This window comes from Rhodnius prolixus, unplaced genomic scaffold, assembly GCF_049639745.1.
Source record: "Rhodnius prolixus isolate KJV_2025 unplaced genomic scaffold, Rpr scaffold_5, whole genome shotgun sequence".
In the NCBI taxonomy this organism is placed as follows: Eukaryota; Metazoa; Arthropoda; class Insecta; order Hemiptera; family Reduviidae; genus Rhodnius; species Rhodnius prolixus.
This window is the reverse complement of record NW_027411624.1, coordinates 38694092-38718642: the sequence shown is the minus strand read 5'-3', so window position 1 is coordinate 38718642 and position 24551 is coordinate 38694092. Positions and strand designations below refer to the sequence as shown.

The 24551-nt window shown below is 36.2% G+C and overlaps 2 protein-coding genes across 3 annotated transcripts in view; one reads left to right on the top strand and one right to left on the bottom strand.

Annotated features, from left to right (window-relative positions):
- Positions 1-24551, top strand: part of LOC141458338 (uncharacterized) — a 192291-nt gene that overhangs the window by 26711 nt on the left and 141029 nt on the right. For both annotated transcript variants that reach the window (XM_074136192.1, XM_074136194.1), the window contains exon 3: positions 19768-19828. In XM_074136192.1, the coding sequence (XP_073992293.1) occupies positions 19768-19828 (61 nt within the window). The remainder of the gene's footprint in view (positions 1-19767; positions 19829-24551) is intronic.
- The window catches only part of krz (beta-arrestin protein kurtz), a 246672-nt gene that overhangs the window by 201657 nt on the left and 20464 nt on the right, over positions 1-24551 (bottom strand). The gene's annotated exons all lie outside the window — the stretch shown is intronic.

The following is a 24551-nucleotide window of genomic DNA, read 5'->3' as shown; positions in this document are numbered from 1 at the left end:
TAGTAACCTCAATAGGGCGTCCAGAACGTTCAGCGTCACTTGTGCCCATATGGCCACTCCGAAAATTTTGAAACCACTTATAAACTGTTCTAATCGAAGGTGCAGAGTCACCATAATGTTTATCAAGCTTCTCTTTAGTCTCCTCAGGCGTTTTGCCTTTCATAAAGTAGTGTTTAATCAACACACGAAATTCTTTTTCGTCCATTTTTTGAAAATCACTCGACTTCCTCGATTCAAACGAATGCCAAACACAAAGAAATAGACCGATCTGGCTGAAACTTGGTGTGTTTTCTTCCAAGAGATGCTACTAACTAAACATAACCTCGATACGCGCCAGTGGTGCTATCTCTCTGACTTTGCACTGACTTTTCAAACGACCCTCGTACATTGTATGGAGCTTGCAGAAATAAAAGTTTAAAAGAAAAAGTTGGATCAAGGTGCGGTCAATAAATAAAATCAAACACAAATTTTGTTTCATCTCACCAACGTTTCGACGGTAAATCTATTACCATCTTCTGGGTATCACGGACGAGAGCGGAAGTGCATACCATTAAATTTCAATTTACAAATAAAAAGTAGCCACATCCGGGATTCGAACTAGAGATCTCCTTGTTACAAAATCCACGCCTCAACATCAATATCCACCCTAAACGTGGGAGTATTCAACATTATTATTGCTAAGATGTCGCTAACATTTCCAACAACATTAAAAGATATAAATACGAAAATTAATAATCTTACATAATAATAATAATAATAATAATAATGCCATTCAGGGAAGGGATTAGCTATAAGGTTAGCATACTGGACTCCCACGCGGAGGTCCCTGGTTCGAATCCAGCTGCTGACCCTTAGATTTTCTCTTCCTAGGAGCTTCTTACAGCTCACTGTCCGGTGATGGACAGTGTTGTCTGTAACGAGAGAACACTGTCCGGAGGCCGGCAGTGCACTGGAAAAAGCTCCGGGCGCCAATAACCTTAGATGTTGATGCGCCTTAAAAAAAAAATAATAATAATAATAATAATGCCCATTCGTTTCGTTGGAACACTAAACCCCCGGAAAAGAGTTGAGACATGTCAGAACTTGAAATATTTTGTCTAACATGGGCCGCCCCTGTAGCAGCTTCCGGAAAATCGTTTGATATATCACCTAAATATTGTAACTAAAATGCACTCACCTTATTTACATCAAAAATTTTACGTAAAGCTGTTAACTTCCTCTAATTCTTACCTGAAAAAAAAACAATGAAATGTAAATAATAAATAAAAATAAAATTGAAGGTTAACTGAAAAAGTAATGGGGAAAATCTGTAAATTAGTTTTCTTTTTGGTTTTTCTTGTACACCTCGTGGAGGAATATTGTGCAGCTTTTGGACATACTAGAATAGGTTATTCACGTCTTTGTCCGTCTGTGGTAACCACGCTGATTAGAGAAACCTGGAAACCCAGTAAATAAAGGTTCCATTCAAAATGATTCACTCTAGTTAATTAAAATTCCATTTTAAAGAATCAATTTTCCAGTATTTACTGATTTTCCCGAAAATTGCTTGAACGAATTTCCCTAAAAATGGTTTTCTGATTTACATTCATGTAGTTCATGTATTCATTATTTGTAAAATTTTCCTCCCCTCCAAAAAAAAAAAAAAAAACTTCAAGGGTTTTTCCAAAGGAGAGAGAAAATGGTTAAGTTTTCCTCTAAGACCATTTCACTGAATTAATGAGGAGGATTAAATGAGTTCCAGAAAATTCAACTTGATGCGAAAAAGCGTGTGGGAAATTAGAATTACTTGAAAGCTTTTTCTTTTTTCTTTAGTTTTCCACGTATTCATAGAAAACTACTAAACCACTGGGTATCTACTTTCCAAAATTAAATTCCAAAAAACACTAAAAAGCTTTACTCTTTTTTTTTTTTTTTTTTTTTTTTTTGAAACCCCTAACTAGGTGCTAGAAAGTTTGACTCTCAAAAGTCGCATTGGGCCAGTAGAGACACAAATAAATAAATAGAATATCAATAAAATTTTCTAAAATTTTACAAAAGCAGCTTTTAAAAAAGAGTCAAAATTCATGACATTTCTTAAGTAAAGTAATTGCCTATTTTTTCAGACAGGCTTAACATCCAACTACCAATTAGGTGTCGTGGACGGGAGGCGACTAGCAAACATACTTTACTGTAAATTTCTTTTATTAATCATTAAATAAAAAATTCAAGACCTAGACTAAGGGAATCGAACCCACTAAACCAACAATACATATTAGCTTTGCGGGTCTAGCCTATAGCCGCCTAACATACTTTACTATAAATTTCTCATATTAACCATTAAATAAAATCCAAGACCTAAGAACGGGAATTGAAACCACTAAACCAACAATACATCTTAGCTTTGCGGGTCTAGCCTATAGCCGCCTAACATACTTTACTATAAATTTCTCATATTAACCATTAAATAAAATCCAAGGCCTAGACCGGTGGAATCGAACCCACTAAACCAACAATACATCTTAGCTTTGCGGGTCTAGCCTATAGCCGCCTAACATACTTTACTATAAATTTCTCATATTAACCATTAAATAAAATCCAAGACCTAAGAACGGGAATTGAACCCACTAAACCAACAATACATCTTAGCTTTGCGGGTCTAGCCTATAGCCGCCTAACATACTTTACTATAAATTTCTCATATTAACCATTAAATAAAATCCAAGACCTAAGAACGGGAATTGAACCCACTAAACCAACAATACATCTTAGCTTTGCGGGTCTAGCCTATAGCCGCCTAACATACTTTACTGTAAATTTCTCATATTAACCATTAAATAAAATCTAAGACCTAAGAAGGGGAATCGAACCTACTAAACCAACAATACATCTTAGCTTTGCAGGTCTCGCCTCTAACCGCTCGGCTACCGCGGGCCCCTACATTTATATTTACATTTCTTAAGTTAATTAAAAAAAAATGAACTACCATTAGTTTTCTCATCGCACTCTGTTCAGAGTAACACTACAAGTAATTATCAGTTTCCATGTATCCACATTGATTACTATTGATTCTTTTTGACGAGAACATAGTTTGGATCTTCTAACTAGCTCTCACAGCAGTGGAGCAGCAGCGCTTCTTCTTCGTCAAGATGTAATCTTACTTTCTTCTTTAGCGTAGGTATCTAGAGTCCAGTTCCAAAAGAAGCTAAAATTTTCCTAAATCCAGATATTGGTAACATTGGTTTCGAGAACATTCTTCCCTTTTCATGCGATTTTACAAAACCAGAACCATCTAGTTCCCATAGATACAGAAACTAATCGCACTAAGTCCTTTCGCTGAAATTGAAAATGGCCGTCTACATTGCTCCTGTCTGTCCCCTTTCCCCAAATCTTTATACATAACCAAAGCGAACCATATCCAGGTCTTTGTAGAACCAAAACTTTTGTCCTTTTGTCTACCGTACAGACCCCCCCCCCCCCAAAAGACCCTATTCTTAAAAGCAGAATTTTTCGCCGCTAATACTACCCGAAAAGCTTCAGCAAAATATTCCCTAGATATTACTAGAAAGTTCTTTAACTTCATAATAAGTCTTTGATAAGTCTCACATCATGAGAGTATATCTTTAAATCATTGATGAGATTAAGATTCTAATAGGGCGGCCCTTAAGGCCTACGCCACTGCGACCCCTTTGGATGTATTGTGGCTCCCCTAACTTTAAAGCTCACCCTCCAGACGTGTCCGTTTAATCGGACTTTTAATGCTGGAGAGCGACTCTTGGGTAAAGCTCTCGCAGGCCTTGGTTTTTTTCCTCCCCGAAAAGTAACAACCTTAGCCACACGAGCCCCTCACACTGACATAACACGTGCAGTGCTGTTTCCTCCTCTTCCTGACAGAACCTACAAAATCTATCATCCGCCAGGTAATGCATGTGTTTTCTGAGCCTGCAGTGGCCTGGTTAATAGGTTTACAATTATACTGATAGCCCCGACGACCTTGAAGGATTAATTCTGCAATCAGCCTTGGCGAATAGCCCCGTTATAAACTCCTTCGCCATCATTGATGGTTACACAATTTTCCAAAAAATCAGGTCGCTAGGGCCAGATCACTTTCTTTTTTTTAGAAATGGACGCTTCAAAATATTCTTTCTGGAGACATAAAGCTCTTCCAGGGATAAATGTTTCCTGTTCTTCAGTTCTTCTACCTGGGAATCCTGCAATCCTTCTTTCTCCTGTGAGAATAATCCTTGAACTCATCACAAGTTGGTTCCCGTACCGTAGCCTCTATACATTATTCTCTCTCTCTCATGTATTTACTAGCAATCCCAATTTTCTCGTGCACTGTTCTTATGTGTGCCTGAGTAATAGCCCAGAGTTTCACTACTGAAGAAGTATTGCTCTCAATAATCGTCTCCATAACTTCTTCGTCTTTTTTCTCTACTATCGCAAAAACGCCCTGTTTAAAACCACCAAGTACCAGCTGTATTTAACGAACACGCAGTAATGTATTATACAAATAATTTTTGTTTAGCCAAATATTAATTGACCAAATATTTGTTTTAAACAAACATTTAATTTTAAATTCATCTCAAATTGTTATTTTTTTTAAATAAAACATCGGCTCTTCTTACTCCATATTTTTTTTTCGATCAGACCAAAATACTCGTATTAAATTTTATTATTTTACCCAACAAATTTCTCATTTGAACCACTGCACTTTGAGCAAATTTAGAAGACAGCATTTATTGAAGCATTTTCAGGAAATTCTAAAAAAAAAATTCTAAAAGCGGTAACTTGAGTAAAATTCCAATAAACGTTTTATCTAATTTCCGTTACAAATGAGATGCAAATGCTTCCGATTACTTGTTATCCAAAACCTGACGAGATTAAATGTTATAAAGGGGTTTGAGAGGTCTATTGATTTGACAAGATCATTGTGGGCTCTTGTTGCATAGATCAAATTCACCGCCAACCATCTGCATATTAATTTGATGCTATTTTACATTAAAATTAGATTTTGCGAATTAATTAGACAGGGCTAATTCTGCTAAGAAAGGAGGAAGTTAAAAGGAAATGGTAGAGTTTTCCTCTCTGGGAAATGTCCTGAGTGTGAAAAAGAAAATGGTTTTTAACTGATTGGTCTGTCTGTCTGTCTGCCTTCAGTGTATGTATCCTCCGTAACTCAAAAATCAAAAACCCAAAAAACCATAGCTCAGCACTGGCCGGATGAGGGTTTTTTGTCCCCGGGAAATGAGTTTTGGCACATTAAATCATCCTATTTGTATTTTCTTAAACAAACAACGCAATTATTTAAAGTTAATTGTACTTCAATGATAAATTTGTTACTCATTGTTGTTAACTTACTAAAGAGATGATTTCCCCATCTAATACATTCAACAATAAGAGGACCTACAACAATAAGATTCAAAATGTTTTGAAAACTATTGTGAAATACTTCAATCTTAACAATGGGTAAAAGGGGACACACACAATTGCTATATAGCGGCCAAGAATGGGCGATATAAAACTTGCCCTTATTTGACCCACAAAAAGGTCAGACTAGAAGTGTCTGAAAGGGCTCCCTATGTTTAGACACCCTTTCACAAAGTATCAAAAGGTTAAACAGTATTAGCTAAATTGCCGACCTAATTTATTTTGTTAGGGCTGAATAAAAAATAATAATAAAATACCTTAATTAAATTTGATTATAGTTTAATCAAATTTGATTATAGTTTAATTAAATTTGATTATAGTTTAATTAAATTTGATTATAGTTTAATCAAATTTGATTATACCTTAATTAAATTTGATTATAGTTTAATTAAATTTGATTATAGTTTAATTAAATTTGATTATAGTTTAATTAAATTTGATTATAGTTTAATTAAATTTGATTTATTTTAATTGACGTTTAAGTAATGAATTACCAACCAAAATGCGTGTATACACAAATTACATATGCAGATGAAACAGGAACTAAAGTTACTCTCCGGAAGGTACGACTTCCGGGGAAGTCTCCTACGAAAGCAGGAGTTCCGCTAAGAGCTCAGCGTACCTTCTTCTTCTTCCGTGCCGCTTTTTCTTTCACAGCTTCAACGGACTGAAATCGTGTACCTTTTAAAGCAGATTTTACTTTGCGGAACAGATAAAGACCTGCGGGCCAGGTCAGGCGAATAAAGCGGATGACCTAAAACTGGGACATTGTACTTGGCTAGAAACTCTTGTGACAGACAATGTAGTGTCAGCCGGCGCGTTCTCTTGATGGAGAACCCCGTGACTTGTTCTTCCTCAAATAGGGTCGGTTTTCTTCTTTACTCTTTCACGGAGTTGAGCCAGCACCTCACCGGTAGTAATGTTGATTAATTATAATCGATATTTTCATCCGTTTTGGACGTGGAAGGGCGACCCGGGCGGTCATCATCTCCGACGTCTTCTCGGCCATCTTGGAAACGCTTGAACCACTCGAAAAACTTGCGCACGTCATTAACATTCATCACCATAAGCTTCTTTTAATAAAATATCAAGTTTCAGTAGCGTGCTAGGAACAGTCTTTTTTGACTATGCTATCATTCAATTTCCTCATGACATATATAATGGTTTTAAGAAAGTAAACGAAATAGTGATCTTTGCTCTATTTATTGGATAAAAATTACTATGGTTAAATATTCACTCATTTAACAAAATATATAGAAAGCAACACTACAAACTTACATGCTTTCCTAATCTTTTACCACCTAGCGGTTTTACCAAAGTTTTGATGTGAAATTTCACGACAATTTGTTGCTCTACTGCATGTGTAGTATCATGTTTTCGGTCAGACAGATTTCTCTACAAACACGTGAGACGCTGCAATCGAAAGAGGAAGGCTTTACGCTGCACAGCTGTCGGTCGTTAGGATTTGGCGCATGCATAGTTCTTCTGTAGCAGCAGCAGTCTCGTTATTTAATGGCCACACCTCGTATTTCCTCCACTCTGCTGGAATATTCTACCACCAATTGCGAGGCTGGAGAAACAAGATCCAATTCCTTTATAGTTCCATACTGGTTCACAAATGAAACGAAGACCGCACGCTCGAAAGATACAATGCTAAATGATCTCTAATTTCCAAAAACCAATTGGTCTTCAAGTAATCACCAAGTAATGTACCATCCATTAACCAGTCCTCCCCTTGCGAGGCCACAGAACGCTGCAAGAGTAATTAATCCTTTAAAACACCTGGCGATGGATTCTGGAATGACCATAGCGCTTTCTTTTTGAAGACTCCAGTAACAATACTTTCACTTCCACATATTCCAAAGTTATAATATCCGGAGATCGGAGTTTCTTACGATTTCTCTCAACTCACAAGATGCTGTGGAATCTTTTTCCTCCAAAGGCTGATATAGTTTCCCTAGTGGGTGATTCTCTTCTCCTCCTTTCGCCTTAAGTGGGTATAGTTGTGCGAGGATGATAAATATGTTCAGGAGAGAAGAGAAGCCTTTATCATATATATAAATGTTGATGGAGTATCTCCATAACTCAGGTCACTTTCTCAGGAGAGACCTTCACTCCCCCTTCCTTTACATACACCGGATATATTGTTAGCGGCACCAGTAAGAAAAGCTGAAATATTTACGAGGTCGACCATTTTTTTTAGAACAAGCTCTCCCTTTTATGTAAGGGATATTTCGGTTCAAATAGTCCCAAAAAAAAAATTTCAAATCTAGTACGTCATAAATTTCGAGTATGGTATTTGCCTAGGAGTACCATGAGGCAACATTGAGTGAAAATACTCATCACGGCTAAAAAAATGACGGAAAATCCATGGCAATGAAAATAGAAAACAGATTTTTCTTAGGAATTTGGATCTTGCATTGCTTTTTCTAAAATGAATTAACTTTGGCTGAAACAATTTAACTTTTAACTGAATGTTTTATCAACTGCAATTTATTAAAATTGCCAAAACTGAATACTTTAAGAAAAAAAAAAATCTCTAGATAATATTATGAAAAAAGTGTTTCTCCATCTTTAAGACAATTTTAATTTAACCGAAAATTTTTTGGGCCGGCCGTTTGATTAGATTAGTCTAGGGCGGCCTCAAGGCCTACGCCACTGCGACTCCTTTGAATCTATTGTGGCTCCCCTCACTCTAAAGTTCACCCTCCAGACCTGTCCTTTTAATCAGACTCTTGATGCTGGGAGAGCGGCTCTTGGGTAAAGCTCCTCAGGCCTTGGTTTTTCCTCCCCCGAGAAGTAACATCCTTAGCCCTAGACAAGCTCCCACTCACACTGACACAACACGTGCAGTGCCGTTTCCTCCTCTTCCTGACAGAATCTACAGAGGCTATCCTCTGCCAGGCCCATGCGATGCAAGTGTTTTCTGGGGCCTGCAGTGGCCTAGTTAATAGGCCTACCTACAATCATCCTTATAGCCCCAACGGCCTTGACGGATTAATTCTGCCTCCTCTCTGCAGTCAGGCCTCGGGCGAATAGCCTTTAATAAACTTCTTCGTGGCCCCGGCCGTTAGCAGCGCTCTTGTTGAATTCGAACTAGGCAGTAGACGTATCCGGTGCTCTCATCGCACGTATTCGCAGATAGCTAAGAGTTAGAGGTTACATTTCCTCTTCCGAAGCCTCTGCAACTGGTGTGATGAGCAGTGTTGTCACTAAAGAAAGGACAGTGCACTCCATTAGCTCCGATCTTAGCAAGACTCATATTTAAAGTGAGAGAAATAAAACATCGACTATAAACTGTTGCCATTAAAAAATAAATCAAATTAGGTGTTGTTACACAAAACCGAGATAAATATAATAAAAAAATTCTATTTACTTTCTCACCCATTTACATAAAAAAAACAGTAAATAGTAAACACCTACCGCCATATTTGATTTACATAAAATTGATAATAGTTTTATATGCAAGTTTTGCGATTACAATAGTGAATCAGGTCAGGTCAATGTAAGGGAGCGGATGGGATGTTCGTGTTTGTCACGAATGACTATTCAAATAATAATATCAAGATGGCATCTGACTTTACGATGCTCATTCTTGTTTCCTGTTACACTATATACTTGTTTTCATATTTTACTAGTGCTTATCAGGCAATTGGCTGCCGCCATTTATATACTTACATTAAAAAACAAAAATTACAATATAGATTCAGGCTGACTAAAAATCAGTTTTTTATTTCTCAATTCTCATTTAAGAAAAACTAAAATTATAGTTAATTACTTTCCCTTAAGAAAGGAAATAATTGTGATGATACCAAATTTGTTAAATTGAGCCTTGCATAGAAATATTCGTTTTAAGATCTCACCTGAATTCAAAAAGTATATTTTAAAAATTTAAGTGGGGGTGTTTTTTTTTTTTATATAAAATTAAAAATTGCAGGAAAATGAAATTTTAAATCTCTATTTGGACCAATCAGGGGACGCGATTGTAAATTGGCGATCAAGATTCCTTAAACGGAAGTAGCACTTCTCTGAGATTTTTTCCGGAAATAGTTCCAACGTGAAACTCTAATGAACTTACGAGGGTCGTTTGAAAAGTCCGTGCAAAGTCAGAGAGATAGCACTACTGGCGCGTATCGAGGTTATGTTTAGTTAGTAGCATCTCTTGGAAGAACACACACCAAGTTTCAGCCAGATCGGTCTATTTCTTTGTGTTTGGCATTCGTTTGAATCGAGGAAGTCGAGTGATTTTCAAAAAATGGACGAAAAAGAATTTCGTGTGTTGATTAAACACTACTTTATGAAAGGCAAAACGCCTCAAGAGACTAAAGAGAAGCTTGATAAACATTATGGTGACTCTGCACCTTCGATTAGAACAGTTTATAAGTGGTTTCAAAATTTTCGGAGTGGCCATATGGGCACAAGTGACGCTGAACGTTCTGGACGCCCTGTTGAGGTTACTACTCCAGAAATCATTGATAAAATCCATGATATGGTGATGGATGACAGAAGAGTGAAGGTGCGTAAGAGTGCTAGTGCTGTGGGCATATCGAATGAACGGGTACATAATATTTTGCATCAACACTTGGACATGACAAAGCTATCCGCAAGATGGGTGCCGCGATTACTCACGCTTGACCAAAAACGAAATCGTGTGAAGTGTTGCAAGGACGGTTTGCAGCTGTTCCAGAAGAATCCGCAGGACTTTAAGCGTCGTTTCGTCACTGTGGATGAAACATGGATACATCACTACACTCCTGAGACCAAAGAACAATCTAAACAATGGGTTTCCAAGGGGGAATCTGCGCCAAAAAAAGGCGAAGACCGTTCCTTCGGCCGGAAAGATTATGGCGACTGTCTTTTGGGATTCGCAAGGAATAATCCTCATCGACTATCTGGAAAAGGGTAAAACTATTACAGGTGCATATTATTCATCGTTATTGGACCGTTTGAAAACCGAGCTGCAAGAAAAACGCCCACGATTGGCCCACAAAAAAGTCCTTTTCCATCACGACAACGCACCAGCTCACACCTCAGCAGTTTTGGTCGCAAAATTAATGGAAATAGGGTTCCAACTCGTTTCACATCCCCCCTATTCTCCAGACTTGGCTCCCTCGGACTACTATTTGTCCCCCAATATGAAGAAATGGCTGGCGGGAAAAAGATTTTATTCAAACGAGGAGGTGATTGCAGAAACGAATGGCTATTTTTCAGACTTGGACAAATCCTATTATTCGGAAGGGATCAACAAACTAGAGCAGCGTTGGACGAAGTGTATAAGCCTAAAAGGAGACTATGTTGAAAAATAAAAAAGGTTTACCCCAAAAAATTAAGTAGTTTTTATTTTTGCACGGACTTTTCAAACGACCCTCGTATTGTACTCGTGTGAGTCTTTATACCAGATACTTTTTCAAGGCGGGGCTAGAACGTGTAATCACCGGAAATCTGGGGGAAAGCAAGCTTTGAAAGCGGAAGTACATTCTTTACTATTAACATTTTTACCAACAACTAATCAATAGCTACACGTAGGAAATCGAAATAAGAGATCTTTTTCACTTACTAGACCAACTTATAACCAATTACAGATTTTACATTTAAAATCAGTCAAGAAAAAGGAGCACAAGATTTGCTCAAACTGCCATTATTCTCAAGGTTTAAACTCTTAAATTCTACGCAATGCTTAAGATCCATGTTATTCTTACCAATTTTGTTAAGAATTGGGGGGCATTCAACAGAAGTGGTGGCCGTGTATAGGGAGAGCAATTTTAGGCACCTCGCTAAAAGTGCCAAGGAAGAACAGAGCGATATAATACTAAGAGACAGTAACAGCATTAATCTCTCATTTTGAGACGATAATTAGCAAGGTTTACGCACTTTTTTTTCTTCCTTTGATCCAAATCGTAAGGTACTTCTCATTGAACTCTGTTTTAAGCCTATAGAAAGCTCTTTTTATCAAATTATAAGCTTCAAAGATTCTCATACTCTTTGTATTCAGAACTTAATTCAATTAGTATTCAAACAATCTTGCTCCATAACCCATTAAAGACAGACAGTCAAAGGGACAACTTTTGCCCTCGAAAAGAAGAATCAAGAAATACTACTGGGCAATCCTTTCGTTCCTCAAACGAACGCCCCCAAAGTGATATAAAGTGTTTTAGAACCCCTTGGGGCCGGAAGGGGGTGAATAAATTGTGCGCTTGTGAGCAGCCTAGGGAATATTTAGGGCTTTAGCCTAGGCTTACAAACTCCTAAATATATATAAAAAGCGTTGATATATTCAATAGAGTTTAGTAGAGTTTGGGACAATCATTACTATATTCTGGGGCTCATAAAAATCCTTCCCCATTTTATTTCATTCAAAGTTTATGGCAATATGGATCAAAATAATCCTTTCGATTCAATAAAAAATGGAAGCCTACTAACTGGACTGATCGACTTTCGACTAAAACCTAATTTTTGGTGTTCTACGTGTGTGGGGGGGGGGGTATCTTCTGTGATTATTCGATTTTGAGTTACCCTTGGATATGTATATAACCCTCAATTCCGATATTGATAAACTTACAAGAGAAATAGACTGAAGCGGAAGTAAAATAAAAAAAAAAATTTTTATAAATTAAATAATCACTACCTGTATGATTGCTCCTTGTCCATTAGATTAGTTGGCTCTTTGAATGTAGAGGAGATTTATTGAATCTGAACTATAAACATTTTAAGATTGATGGTACCAAGTGTGAGATGTGTGGCTACATTGAAAACGAGGACTTATTTCACTTTTTAGCTGTCTGTCCGGCATTTTGCGAAATAAGGAAGGACTGCTTTAATAAATATTTTCTAACCGCCAGTGAGATACTTGAGTACATTAACGGGAAAGATTGGAGATGTTTAATAAACTATTGTAAGCATGCCTACCAACTTAGGACTTAGTATAATTTAAAATAATATCTGTAGATTGGTTTCCTTTGAACAAAGACTTCTATTTTTTCTTTATAGGTTCAAATCGGAGCTTGTTTTGTTTTTCTTTAATTTCAGTTTTATATTTTGCTCCTTTTACTGTTGTTTTCATTAGAGTATTTATTGAGGTATCGTAACAGGACTCCACTCTGACGGTCTAAGAAAGACCAAGAGGTGTGTCTTTAGTTAAAATATAAAATGATTGCAGTATATTTAGTTATTGTCTTTTGTAGGTGATTTTTTAATTTTGTGCTGTTTATGAATATAAATGTAAATATAATTAGGACAATTATTTATTTATTTTTTTTACAAAGAAACTAAAAAGTATTTACAGGAGTACCAACAAAGAAATTCTAGCTCCTACACAAGTCTTAGTATTATCACACAGGCTAAAAAAGGAAGTAAAATTTTGATTAGAGGGAGAAAATATTGCATAAAAACCTCTACAATGTCAAATAAAATGCTAAAACCTAAATTAAATTATAGTCTGAGTATATGTTTAACTCTTTTATGTTTGTATTGAGAGTTAATATCGTATCTTCCAGTTTGGCTGTAAATAGGTATGTCACTGTCTTGTAGTTTGGTGAAAATGTAATAATGTAAGTAGAGTTGGTATTTTTGTGGAGCGTCTCGATGTAAGTGTATCTGGGTGAGTCGATGGTCAGTCTTAAGAATTTCTTTTGTATGATCTGAAGCTTTTTTTAGGTTGGTATTTACAGGTTATAAAAAAAAGTATCTTAAAAAAAAAAAACTAAAGAATTTAGTGCCTTAATGTACCTTAAACTTATACTCATATTGTAAGACTTTTCGTGATATGTCAACAGCAGTATATGCATGTGTATGTCTAGATCTGTCTACAGTGTCTTTAATGTATGTATACGTGTGACGATGGTGTGTAGATTATACACGTTTAAGACAAATCGTGTTTTTTTTTTCCACAACGTTCTCTTCATGAAACTCTTACAAAACGCGTATATATTCTGCGTAGTTGTCCTTGGTCGGGGGAGGCATGAAGCCACGACAGAGTTGGCTATATACTGCCCCCTCTATATAATCTCCTTGAACATCTCCCCTGCTAATATTAAATTAAATACATATTTCAGTGTTAGCAATCTGTTACTATAGAAGTATATATTATACTTGAATACAACATAAAGCGCGCACCATAAAAAACATGTGCTATTTATCTAATAAATGAATTTTGTAGCCAACAATCTTAACCATCATTATTTTTCTCTATTTTTTTATGTCCCTCAATGTCACTTTTATTGAGGTTCTATACTAACAACACTAACATAACATTGTCATTATCATGATGTAAGGCCTTTCAGAGGAGGGTGGAGTGGAGGGGATGGGGAGGACAGCCTCATTCTGATGTTATTGAGATCAAGGTTGTCCTCATCAGCTGTCTCACCATGAATACGGGACTATAATTTATTATAGGAAAAAAAGAAAAGAAAAATACTAGAAGTAACCGACATTATCGGGGCAAAATTCTGTTAAATTCAAAATAACATTTTATTTATTTATTTATTTTTAATTGCCCTGAAGAATACGTACACAAAATATGATCAAAATCAATGCAGAATATCTAAACTATTTATAGATATACGAGGCCTAGAAAATCGGAGAAAACATTCTCAAAAACCTTAAAACTTCCTTCCGCTCCACTTTTTCCCGCCAAACAAAAAAGGAAGAACAAAAAAAGAGCTACAAACTGACATACGAGGGTCGTTTGAAAAGTCCGTGCAAAGTGAAAGAGATAGTACCACTGGCGCGTATCGAGGTTATGTTTAGTTAGTAGCATCTCTTGGAAGAACACACACCAAGTTTCAGCCAGATCGGTCTATTTCTTTGTGTTTGGCATTCGTTTGAATCGAGGAAGTCGAGTGATTTTCAAAAAATGGACGAAAAAGAATTTCGTGTGTTGATTAAACACTACTTTATGAAAGGCAAAACGCCTCAGGAGACTAAAGAGAAGCTTGATAAACATTATGGTGACTCTGCACCTTCGATTAGAACAGTTTATAAGTGGTTTCATAATTTTCGGAGTGGCCATATGGGCACAAGTGACGCTGAACGTTCTGGACGCCCTGTTGAGGTTACTACTCCAGAAATCATTGATAAAATCCATGATATGGTGATGGATGACAGAAGAGTGAAGGTGCGTGAGATTGCTAGTGCTGTGGGCATCTCGAATGAACGGGTACATAATATTTTGCATCAACATTTGGACATGACAAAGCTATCCGCAAGATGGGTGCCGCGATTGCTCACGCTTGACCAAAAACGAAATCGTGTGAAGTGTTGCAAGGACGGTTTGCAGCTGTTCCAGAAGAATCCTTAGGACTTTAAGCGTCGTTTCGTCACTGTGGATGAAACATGGATACATCACTACACTCCTGAGACCAAAGAACAATCTAAACAATGGGTTACCAAGGGGGAATCTGCGCCAAAAAAGGCGAAGACCGTTCCTTCGGCCGGAAAGATTATGGCGACTGTCTTTTGGGATTCGCAAGGAATAATCCTCATCGACTATCTGGAAAAGGGTAAAACTTTTACAGGTGCATATTATTCATCGTTATTGGACCGTTTGAAAACCGAGCTGCAAGAAAAACGCCCACGATTTGCCCACAAAAAAGTCCTTTTACATCACGACAACGCACCAGCACAATTTTGCGCAGTTGTGGTCGCAAAATTAATGGAAATAGGGTTCCAACTCGTTTCACATCCCCCCATTCTCCAGACTTGGCTCCCTCGGACTACTATTTGTTCCCCAATATGAAGAAATGGCTGGCGGGAAAAAGATTTTATTCAAACGAGGAGGTGATTGCAGAAACGAATGGCTATTTTTCAGACTTGGACAAATCCTATTATTCGGAAGGGATCAACAAACTAGAGCAGCGTTGGACGAAGTGTATAAGCCTAAAAGGAGACTATGTTGAAAAATAAAAAAGGTTTACCCCAAAAAATTAAGTAGTTTTTATTTTTGCACGGACTTTTCAAACGACCCTCGTACCTACATTACTTTACAACTTTATTTTAATTAATCAATATTATTCTAAACTGAGGATAGACTTTTAACTCAGTCCCGCAATACATCTTGGTATTGCGGTTCTAGACTATAACCAGGGGTAGTACAACTTTTCTTTTTTTATACTTAACCCCATTTTTTGTATCTTTATTTACAAAAATATCGACCAGTTTTATAGCAGCTTAATTTAATAAATGTTTTGAGTGGAGGTTCTGTAAAAAAAGATCTTTTTATTTCATAGGGAGACCGGAATGTAATGCGCTTTCTTACATTAAATTCAAACGAATAAATTTTTAATCCAAAATATGGTCACCGCCGTTATCAACAACCTTTTGCCATCTAGTGTGCAAATTTTCAATCCCGGACCGATAAAAATCAATTGGTTTTTGAGTGAAATATCTCGAGATGGCATTTTGGACATCATCCAATTTTTCAAATTTTTTGCCACCAAGAAAATGTTGTAGGGATTGGAATAAATGGAAATCCGAGGGTGCGGCTTTGGGCGAGTATGGTGGGTGAGGCAGTACCTCCCATCCCAATTCATTAATTTTTTCCAGGGTTCGCCTTGCACAGTGCGGTCTTGCATTGTCTTATTGCAGAATGACGCCCTTTCTGTTGACAATCTTTCCGGATACTTAACGATTAAAGTTTGGTTCACTCGATCCAATTGTTCATAATAAAGGTCTGCATTAACAGTTTTGCCCAGGTTGCAGCACCACTTCAAAGTGAACAATTCCGCGAATACTCCACCAAACACGCAGAAGCGTCTTCTTGGGATGCAAACCCGGCTTCGCAGTACTTCGTGGTGATTCATTTGGAGAGAGAGCCACTGCCTTTTGCGTTTTGGATTATCATATAAGACCCATTTTTCGTCTCTAGTGATCAAACGATAAAAAAAAAAAAGGGTTCTGTATGGTGCCGTTGAAGCAATACGTTGCATGCGATGGATCGGTTGGCTTTGTTCTCTTCGGACAGATTATGGGGGACCCAAACATAAAGACTTAAAATGTTCCTGGAAGGTCGACCAAGGTTGGTTAAGAGTGTTTGACATGGATTTTCTTCCACTTCTGCCCTTAGCATGTCGTTGTCTAATGTTGTTGGTCTTCCTGATCGATAGGAGTCAGAGAGATCAAAATTACCGGATCTGAACTTGGAAAACCATCTTTGGCATTTACAAACATCTAATGCACTTGGATAAACGTCGCAAATGTTTTTGGTCGCAATTGTTGCGTTACTACCCTTGCGAAACTCAAAAAGCTTACAATGCCGCATATGCTCTTCTGGTATTTGATTGGCTATTTCCCCCCACAGTGCCGGAAAAAATTTTAATATTGAATTATTTAGAAGTGAACAAGTCACAATAACCTTAAATTGACTTTGGCGCGCCTTCGAGATACACAATGAGCCGACAAATGACAACGAAATATCGACATGCGCAGAAACGACATTACTTTCCGGTCCCCCCATTATATACATTGCGTTTGTTTATAATGAGCAATAAATTGAATTAAAGAATCTTCAATTATTATAAGCAAAATTAAGAGTTATCGTCTATTTTTTTTTTTTTTTTTCTAGGCGAGCTAAACTATTCTGCTTTAGAAATTACTTTGGAAACCATAAAATTGGTAACTTTATAGTTACCAGGAGCCAAATGTGAGTGAATTAGTAAAGCGCTAGGAACACTCTTATTTCCCCGCAACAAATTGGTTTCCTTACTTGAAACAAACAACACTAGGATCGCCTCTCCATTTTATTAATCAACACCATCGAGGCAATTTTCTGTTTTCCAATTAATTTTTCTGTTTCCTCATAATTTTTTGGGATAATTAGTAGTAGTGCTGCACGAGAAACGAGACAAATCTCGGTCTCGGTCTCGGTAAATAAAATTGTGTTCTTTATTAATAAATAATCATTACGGGTATTGAATTAATTATTAAAAGATACGATTTTATTATATATGTTCAATATTACTACATCTATTTGACTTCGAATTACATAAGTAAAGTAAGCAAAGTAAAGTAATCGCCTATTTTTTCAGGCGGGGCTTTACGTCCAACTACCAATTAGGTGTCGCGGACGGAGGCGACTAGCTAACATACTTTACTGTAAATTTCTCATATTAACCATTAAATAAAATCCAAGGCCTAAGACCGGGAATCGAACCCAGTACCACAATACACATTAGCTTCGCAGGTCTCGCACCGCTCGGCTACCGTGGCGGCCCCCTTCGAATTACATAATTTTTACTCAAATTCACTAAATTTCACTATTCATATCATTCATTCATTCAATTTCATAAATTTCACTATTAATAATCTAATACTTTGAACTTTGATATTATTTGAATTATATTTTCGAATTTTGGAATTAGTGAATTTGAAAAAAAAGACTATCTATGCACCTAAAAAATATTGCCACAAATTTTCGTTTTTAAGATACACTTTGCCCAAGCATTGATACATAAAAGAGCTTTTACTGAGTCAGAAGTTAGAGAAGATCTTCTATTGGTCATTATCATCGCAGCTTGCGAAAATAATCTTTCCGATGGCACTGAAGTTGCACAGATACTAAAAATATCTTTCGCCATTCTAGATAAATTTTTGAAGGAATTCTCAAGTGTTTTCCACCATTCTAAAATGTCAACGTCTACTGGTGCTTGGTCTAATTTGGAATAATTAATTATTTCTGTCTTCCATGATTCGGTGATATTTGCTGATTTTTGAGCAAATGGTGCAAAAAAAATTGATGCAGTCGTCGTCGTCGTCAAAAGGTGAATCATCAGATTCTTTATCTTCACCAACAGCCATAACTAATGGAGCGGGAAGTTTGTTGGGAGGTGTATTTTTTATTTCACGAATCGACTTGTACAGGCAGATATGTTATTTGGGTCTTTCATTTGGCGCGTTTTTAACACCTTTTTGAAATTATATAAAGATATATAACAGTAATAGTAACATATGATGCATTGAAGTGTAAGTAGTTGTCTTCTTTTACACACATTTTCATTACCAATATATAAATTAAAATAATTATAACATTTTTTGAAAAGATTATTAATAGCAAACCGCTTTTAATACTTAAACAAAAATTCAAAAGACCGAGACCGAGACCGAGAGTTGAGCGACCGAGACCGAGACCGAGATCGAGACTGCATAAAGTCTTGCCTCGTCTCGGTCTCGTGCAGCACTAATTAGTAGCAACATATAGAAAACCATTATTAGTTGAATCCCCTTCTCTCCTTATTTAATCTAAATTTAAGAGATGGTAATTACATTTAAATACCATAATAATTAATGAATCGGAAAGAGCTAGATAATTCCCATTTAAAGGTTCAATCATGCTAGAAAAGAATCAGATTTTTAATTCAGTATTACGACTGGAAATAATCCAATATCTTTACAATTCAAAAGTACGTTTTATTTGATTAGTTTATTTTTTGTAATTTTTTCTTTTACCTCAGTTTTTAAATTAAATTTACAATAATTTTCATTTATTTAACTTTATAATAAATTCACCAAATATGATTTATTTTATTGTTCTTTCCTTTATTGTTTTTATCAAGCAGCCTCCTTTGTCAGAAGAACTTATTGTCATTATTAATGAAAATCTGAATTCGTATTGTTTGAAGGATTCTTTTTTTTAGAAAAAGATATCTTCTAAATCTAGATCTCATTGTTAAATACTTATTGCTAGCTTTAATTCGAAGACATCTTTGTGTTTGTTGTTTTCGTCTTTTCTTTGCTGTGGAACTAATCTTTAGGGAAGAAAAAAGAAGAAGCTTCTTATCTCGTACTTAGCTTTCCAACAGCTCTGTGGAATGTAGTTAACGAGGAATTCATTTTGTCATCAAATTTAAAGGATTGGGTGAGGAGGCAGAGAATCTTCTTAAAGAAAAGAAATGAAGATCAGGGAATAGTAAGGGAAGGTATCTGGCCAAGGATCTTGATGATTATGCAGATATCTCAAGATTGGAAGGGTTAAAAAACACACACAGGCTAGGGAGGAACCCCTACAAATTAAGATAATCGTCATACTTAAAATCACGGACACACAAACTGCATAACTTGAAGACCCCCCCCAATATTTCAAATACTGATTTTTGGGCCAAATTGTAGAGCCTCCTCTAGTCCATAATCGACTTATTGTACGCCATTAATATTCATATTGATGTTCTATCAAGTACTATTTACTAGGATTCATCTTGGGATTATTTCAAGAGTTGATTAAGGATGGTGCTGTTAGTACTTGTTTTGCTAACAACAAGTCCCACAAAAAAAATCGCAAAAAATAAAATCCTGTATCAAAGAATAGAATTTTCATATTAAATTGTAGCAAGAATTTTCCCTTTTATTAAAGTGATTTTTCTCTTTTTTTTCCAGGCGAGTTCAATCCTTGAATGTGATGATGACATCGAGTCTAGTTATTTCCGGATACTAAGAGGTAATAATAATCATTAAGATCCGTCGTTTAAAGTTCATCCTAAGTCATAAACTCGAGAAAGGATTTCCGGCGTCCCTGAGTGTGTATCCGTGGCCCCAAGTACGCTAACAACATTTACTCTGATAACCTCAACAGTTACAACATATCGTATACATGTAGCAGGCTAAGAAGGTTTTAGGCAGGGTATATCCTCCTGCAGGCCTGGTTATTTCCCAGAAATAGCCTTGATCAATGGCAATACAGTCAATTAGACGGTGTAGGGAGTTTCCTTTATCTCCTTCCAGAACGGAAGAAGCTCTTCACGAAATAGAATTTCTCATATTTTGCGATTTTCTCGCAGATGGCTCTTAAGATTTCATTCTATTCTTTGTAGAGTGATCACAAACACATAAATCTACATCTTTTACTCGAAATATTTTTCCCCAGGAATTCGATTCCTGACAAAGTTACAAAGTAATATTACCAACTCTAACGTTCGGCTATCCCAAACTACTCTTACCCTCGAATCCTTCCCAAATCCTTAATGACATATAACTCTTGATACAGCCATTGCAGCCAATTCAAATCCAAAATCTACTTCCATTCAAATCCCCTAATCCAAGCTTCTCTTCAACCCAACTCTTCGCACGAATCTTCCAAGACGTTTGAGTCCATCAGAATGTCTGTCTTCGGCTATACTCTGAATATCGTAACTGGATGGCCATCGTTCACGAAATTAAGCCTAAACAATGTTTGTTACAAATACAAACTTTCGTAATTAAGTTCCTCACACGAAATAACGTCGAAAGTCCAAAAATGTGTTGGTTTTTTTTTTCAAATATCTGCGTGTGTGTTGTTTTCCATTTTTTTTGAGCCAGTGTGCGACTTACGAATAGAATCCTTCCCAAAGACTGATGAGGAATCGATAGCCCATGATAGAAAAGGGCATTCACTGAATTCACTTCAACGGTATCCTGAGTTAGCCGAGAAGACTCATGATCGTCGTCATCGTTGGATGATGGCCCTCAATCAATTCTTTCAATTCACTTTGATTATACGGAGTGTTAATTTTAAGACGGCTCGTGTGCATTTCATTCTTAACAGGCCAGAGGAGGCACCTTTGAAGGCACAGTACATACTGCACCTTGCTGCGTAAAGTGCATTATTTGATAAATTAAGGAATAAATTTGATCCTTTAAATGTAAGATATTGAACATTTAAACATGTGACAGGAGGATTCCAATTTTTTTTTTGGTAATTAAACGCAACTCTCACAAAATTACCAAAAAAACATTAAATCTTCTTGTTTGTAATAGAAATAAAATTATTTTTTAGCCCTTTTGTCAATGCTTGAGAACATCTAAAACTCTTAACATTTTATTATTGCTTAGAAAATCACTCGGAAAACTACTTATTTCCCCGATATTAAGAAAAATACTAGCTTTACTGCCTTGGTAATATTTTCAGTAGAAAGGGAATGAAAATATACAAAAAAAATGACCTATCGCGTGCTCTTCTTTCTCTTTGATAACAAGTTAAAAAATTGAAATATGATTAATAAATACCACATTTTGAAATGGCCTAGCACCTTTAATTTTGAAGATATCGAATTGCGGTTTCCGGTTTCTTTCATAACTTTTTATACTCTTTAAAACTGTGTACATGAAAATGGGGGTCATCCGCAAACCCTTACTTTTGGACGGCGCGTCTGCTGCGTATGGCGGACAGGAATCTAAAATCAAGTCCACAGATTCTGAAACTAGAGATGACGGGCAACAAATTTTTCTTCTACCATTTTTTTCGCTCAGATCAACCGTTTAATCATGAAATGCATTTGAGCCGTCTTAAAATGAACACCCTGTTATATGTTATAAGCAATCACATTTAATTGTTGCCAGTAGGCCATTGTGTAAATCACACGTTCGGTGTTTGGTGAACAATTACGGGATAGAAAACTTACGTAACTTAACTAGGGGAAAATCAAGAGGGTCTGCATACGGTTTGAATTTTCCTTAGTTTAGGATTTTCAAATCACCGATTGCTTCAAACTGATACGTTCATTGCAACCATAAATAATCCATTTTCATTTCAAATACGATAATTTAAACAAAATCGAATGATGCTGAAATAACATTTAAGCAGATTGGGCTCCAAGAAAATGATGGTTATATTTTTTTACAAGATTTAGGGCAGCAAAAGTGAGGGGGGGGGTGAGGAGAAAAAAACGTTAGAAGGTTGGTAGAAGTGGTTTGGAAATAGGCAAATTGGAAAATTCACATAATTTCCTCTAAAGGGCTGTTGCTGGGAAGGTATCCCCACTGATTAGATTTTGGTGTTAGTAACCTTGGCAACCAGGTAAACAGTGTCGTACTGGCTTGCTGATGGATATTGGCTCTGATAAATAAGTTAACTTTGTCGCTAACACATTTTCTTCACCACTTTTAACTGAGGCAAAATCAGCTGAGCTGTTCTACCACCAATCATTTCTCTCCTCACTAAATCTGTTATCGTATGCATTTAATCTGGTTATGACGTAAGACAAGATCTTTTGTATTGTGTGTTAAGTAGTTTTTGTATATAATAAAAGATGCGTGCCAGGACGGATATGTTAAAACAAATCAACGATAGTTTTCTATAATTTATGGAAATCAGATTCAGGAATCATGCCCGTGAGGTAACAGCAGAAGGTACATTCTAACTGTTTTGGCGAGATGTTATAATAGGGTGAAAGGTCGAACAGTGAAGGTTGCCATTTTTTCGTTGTCATTGACGCTCTCTGTTGGCTAGTGTCCTCATCTCATCTCGCTTTTACAATACATGAAGCACCATCTTCACTATTAAATTTAGTTCTGTCTGTCCAATTCTTAGTCTATCACACCAGGGGTAAAACGGAAGTTGAATATCACTTTCTAGGGCAAGGTTTTTCGCCTTTCCCGGACTATCCATGAAATATTGTTTTTTTTTTTGCCTTTTTTGTTGGCATTGGCTTCCGCCAACATCGTCTAGTTGCTTATCACTAGAATATCACTCACTCTTCACAACCTGTTAATTCCAAAAGTTTATTGAGTAGTTCAAGAAAATCTGTTATTTATTCACATTATTAGGCACATTTCTTTAATTAACTAAAGAATAACACACAGATCTAAACTCGTTAAAGAAAATCCTTTCTTTCGAAATTGGTACCTAACTCTCATTTAACATCATATTCATTTTTCTTATATTTATTTTATTTTATTATTTATAATGTTTTATTTTATATTTTTGAATATAGTTCTTAAATAAATTAATTATTAAATTACACGTTTGCAAAAAAACGTACTGGATTTGATGATTCTGATCAGTTATATTCTTATGGTAGGTAAATTCCTCTCAATTGCCGACGCTGTTTTAAGGCCTACTTTTTTGCAATTAATCAGAGATTTCTGCATCAATTTCTAAAATAACCCCAATGCGTTGTATACCTTTCGAAAGGTGATTGTATCTAGATGTTCTTCCTGAATAGTGCACGGTTTTTACGTATATAATATTTTTGAGAAAAATGAAGTCAAAGTTTTTGGAAAAAATTAGAAACTTGCTATTTCTTATGTTTGGGTCACAAAATGAAATACTTAATATTATTTTTTTTTTTTTTTAATGATTTAAGGCGCGTCAACATCAATGGTTATTGGCGCCCGGAGCTTTTTTCAATGCACTGCCGGCCTCCGGACAGTGTTCTCTCGTTACAGACAACACTGTCCATCACCGGACAGTGAGCTGTAAGAAGCTCCTAGGAAGAGAAAATCTAAGGGGTCAGCAGCTGGACTCGAACCCGGGACCTCCGCGTGGGAGTCCAGCTCGCTAACCACTCAGCTAATCCCTTCCCTTACTTAATATTATTATTTTGGAATACAAATTAGCTTATTTAAAAGGAAATTTAACCTTCTTTCTAATGAGCTCTTATAAAAATTGCTGCAGCTTTAATAGTTTGAGAAATATAGGCAACTTTTTTCTAAAAAGTAGTAACACCTTGAAAAAACATAAAATTAAAATTTTTTGGTTGCAAAAGATGCACAGAATCGCCTCCCGAAGTTACGGTAGTATTGTACTGAACACCCTGTATACAACTATTGTATTTACGTAAACTACAACTAATGGATGGATCAGGAATATAACGGGAATATACTATACTGCTAACATGATGAGAGTAGATCGTGGGGCCATCTTCTCTTCAATCTTCTTGGAGGATTACTTTGGTACTGCGGAAGAAGATAGGTGTTCCATGAGAGGGTTAGGATGAGCTGCTGTAGAGGAATGCAATTTTACTTAAACTTAGTGTACTAATTGTATAAAAAATGTGGAAATTTAACTTCCATCCGTGGAAGTTTACCCGGAAAAATTGATTAAGAGACACTTCAGAGATTTACTCTAGTGGGTTTGGGGGGGGGGGCAATGTACGGTTCTACCACTTGTGTGCTGTTAAGGGAATTAAATGTGTTTTTAAAATCAAGTTTGAAATAAACACCTTTGACGAATGTAGCACTTAATTTAATGGATTGTTCACTTTGTTGAAAATGGTTCGGTTGGCTATGCTGTAAAACTTCCAATTATATGTTTTACACGTGGAGTATCAAATCCTGTCATATGGTAGTCACTTTTCTAAAGTTCAAAGCATTTTTTTTAAAATCCTAGCTTACATGTTTTTCTATTATGTAATTGCATAAATTATACAAATATTTAGATTTAATTTTAAAGTTTAGGCATTTTT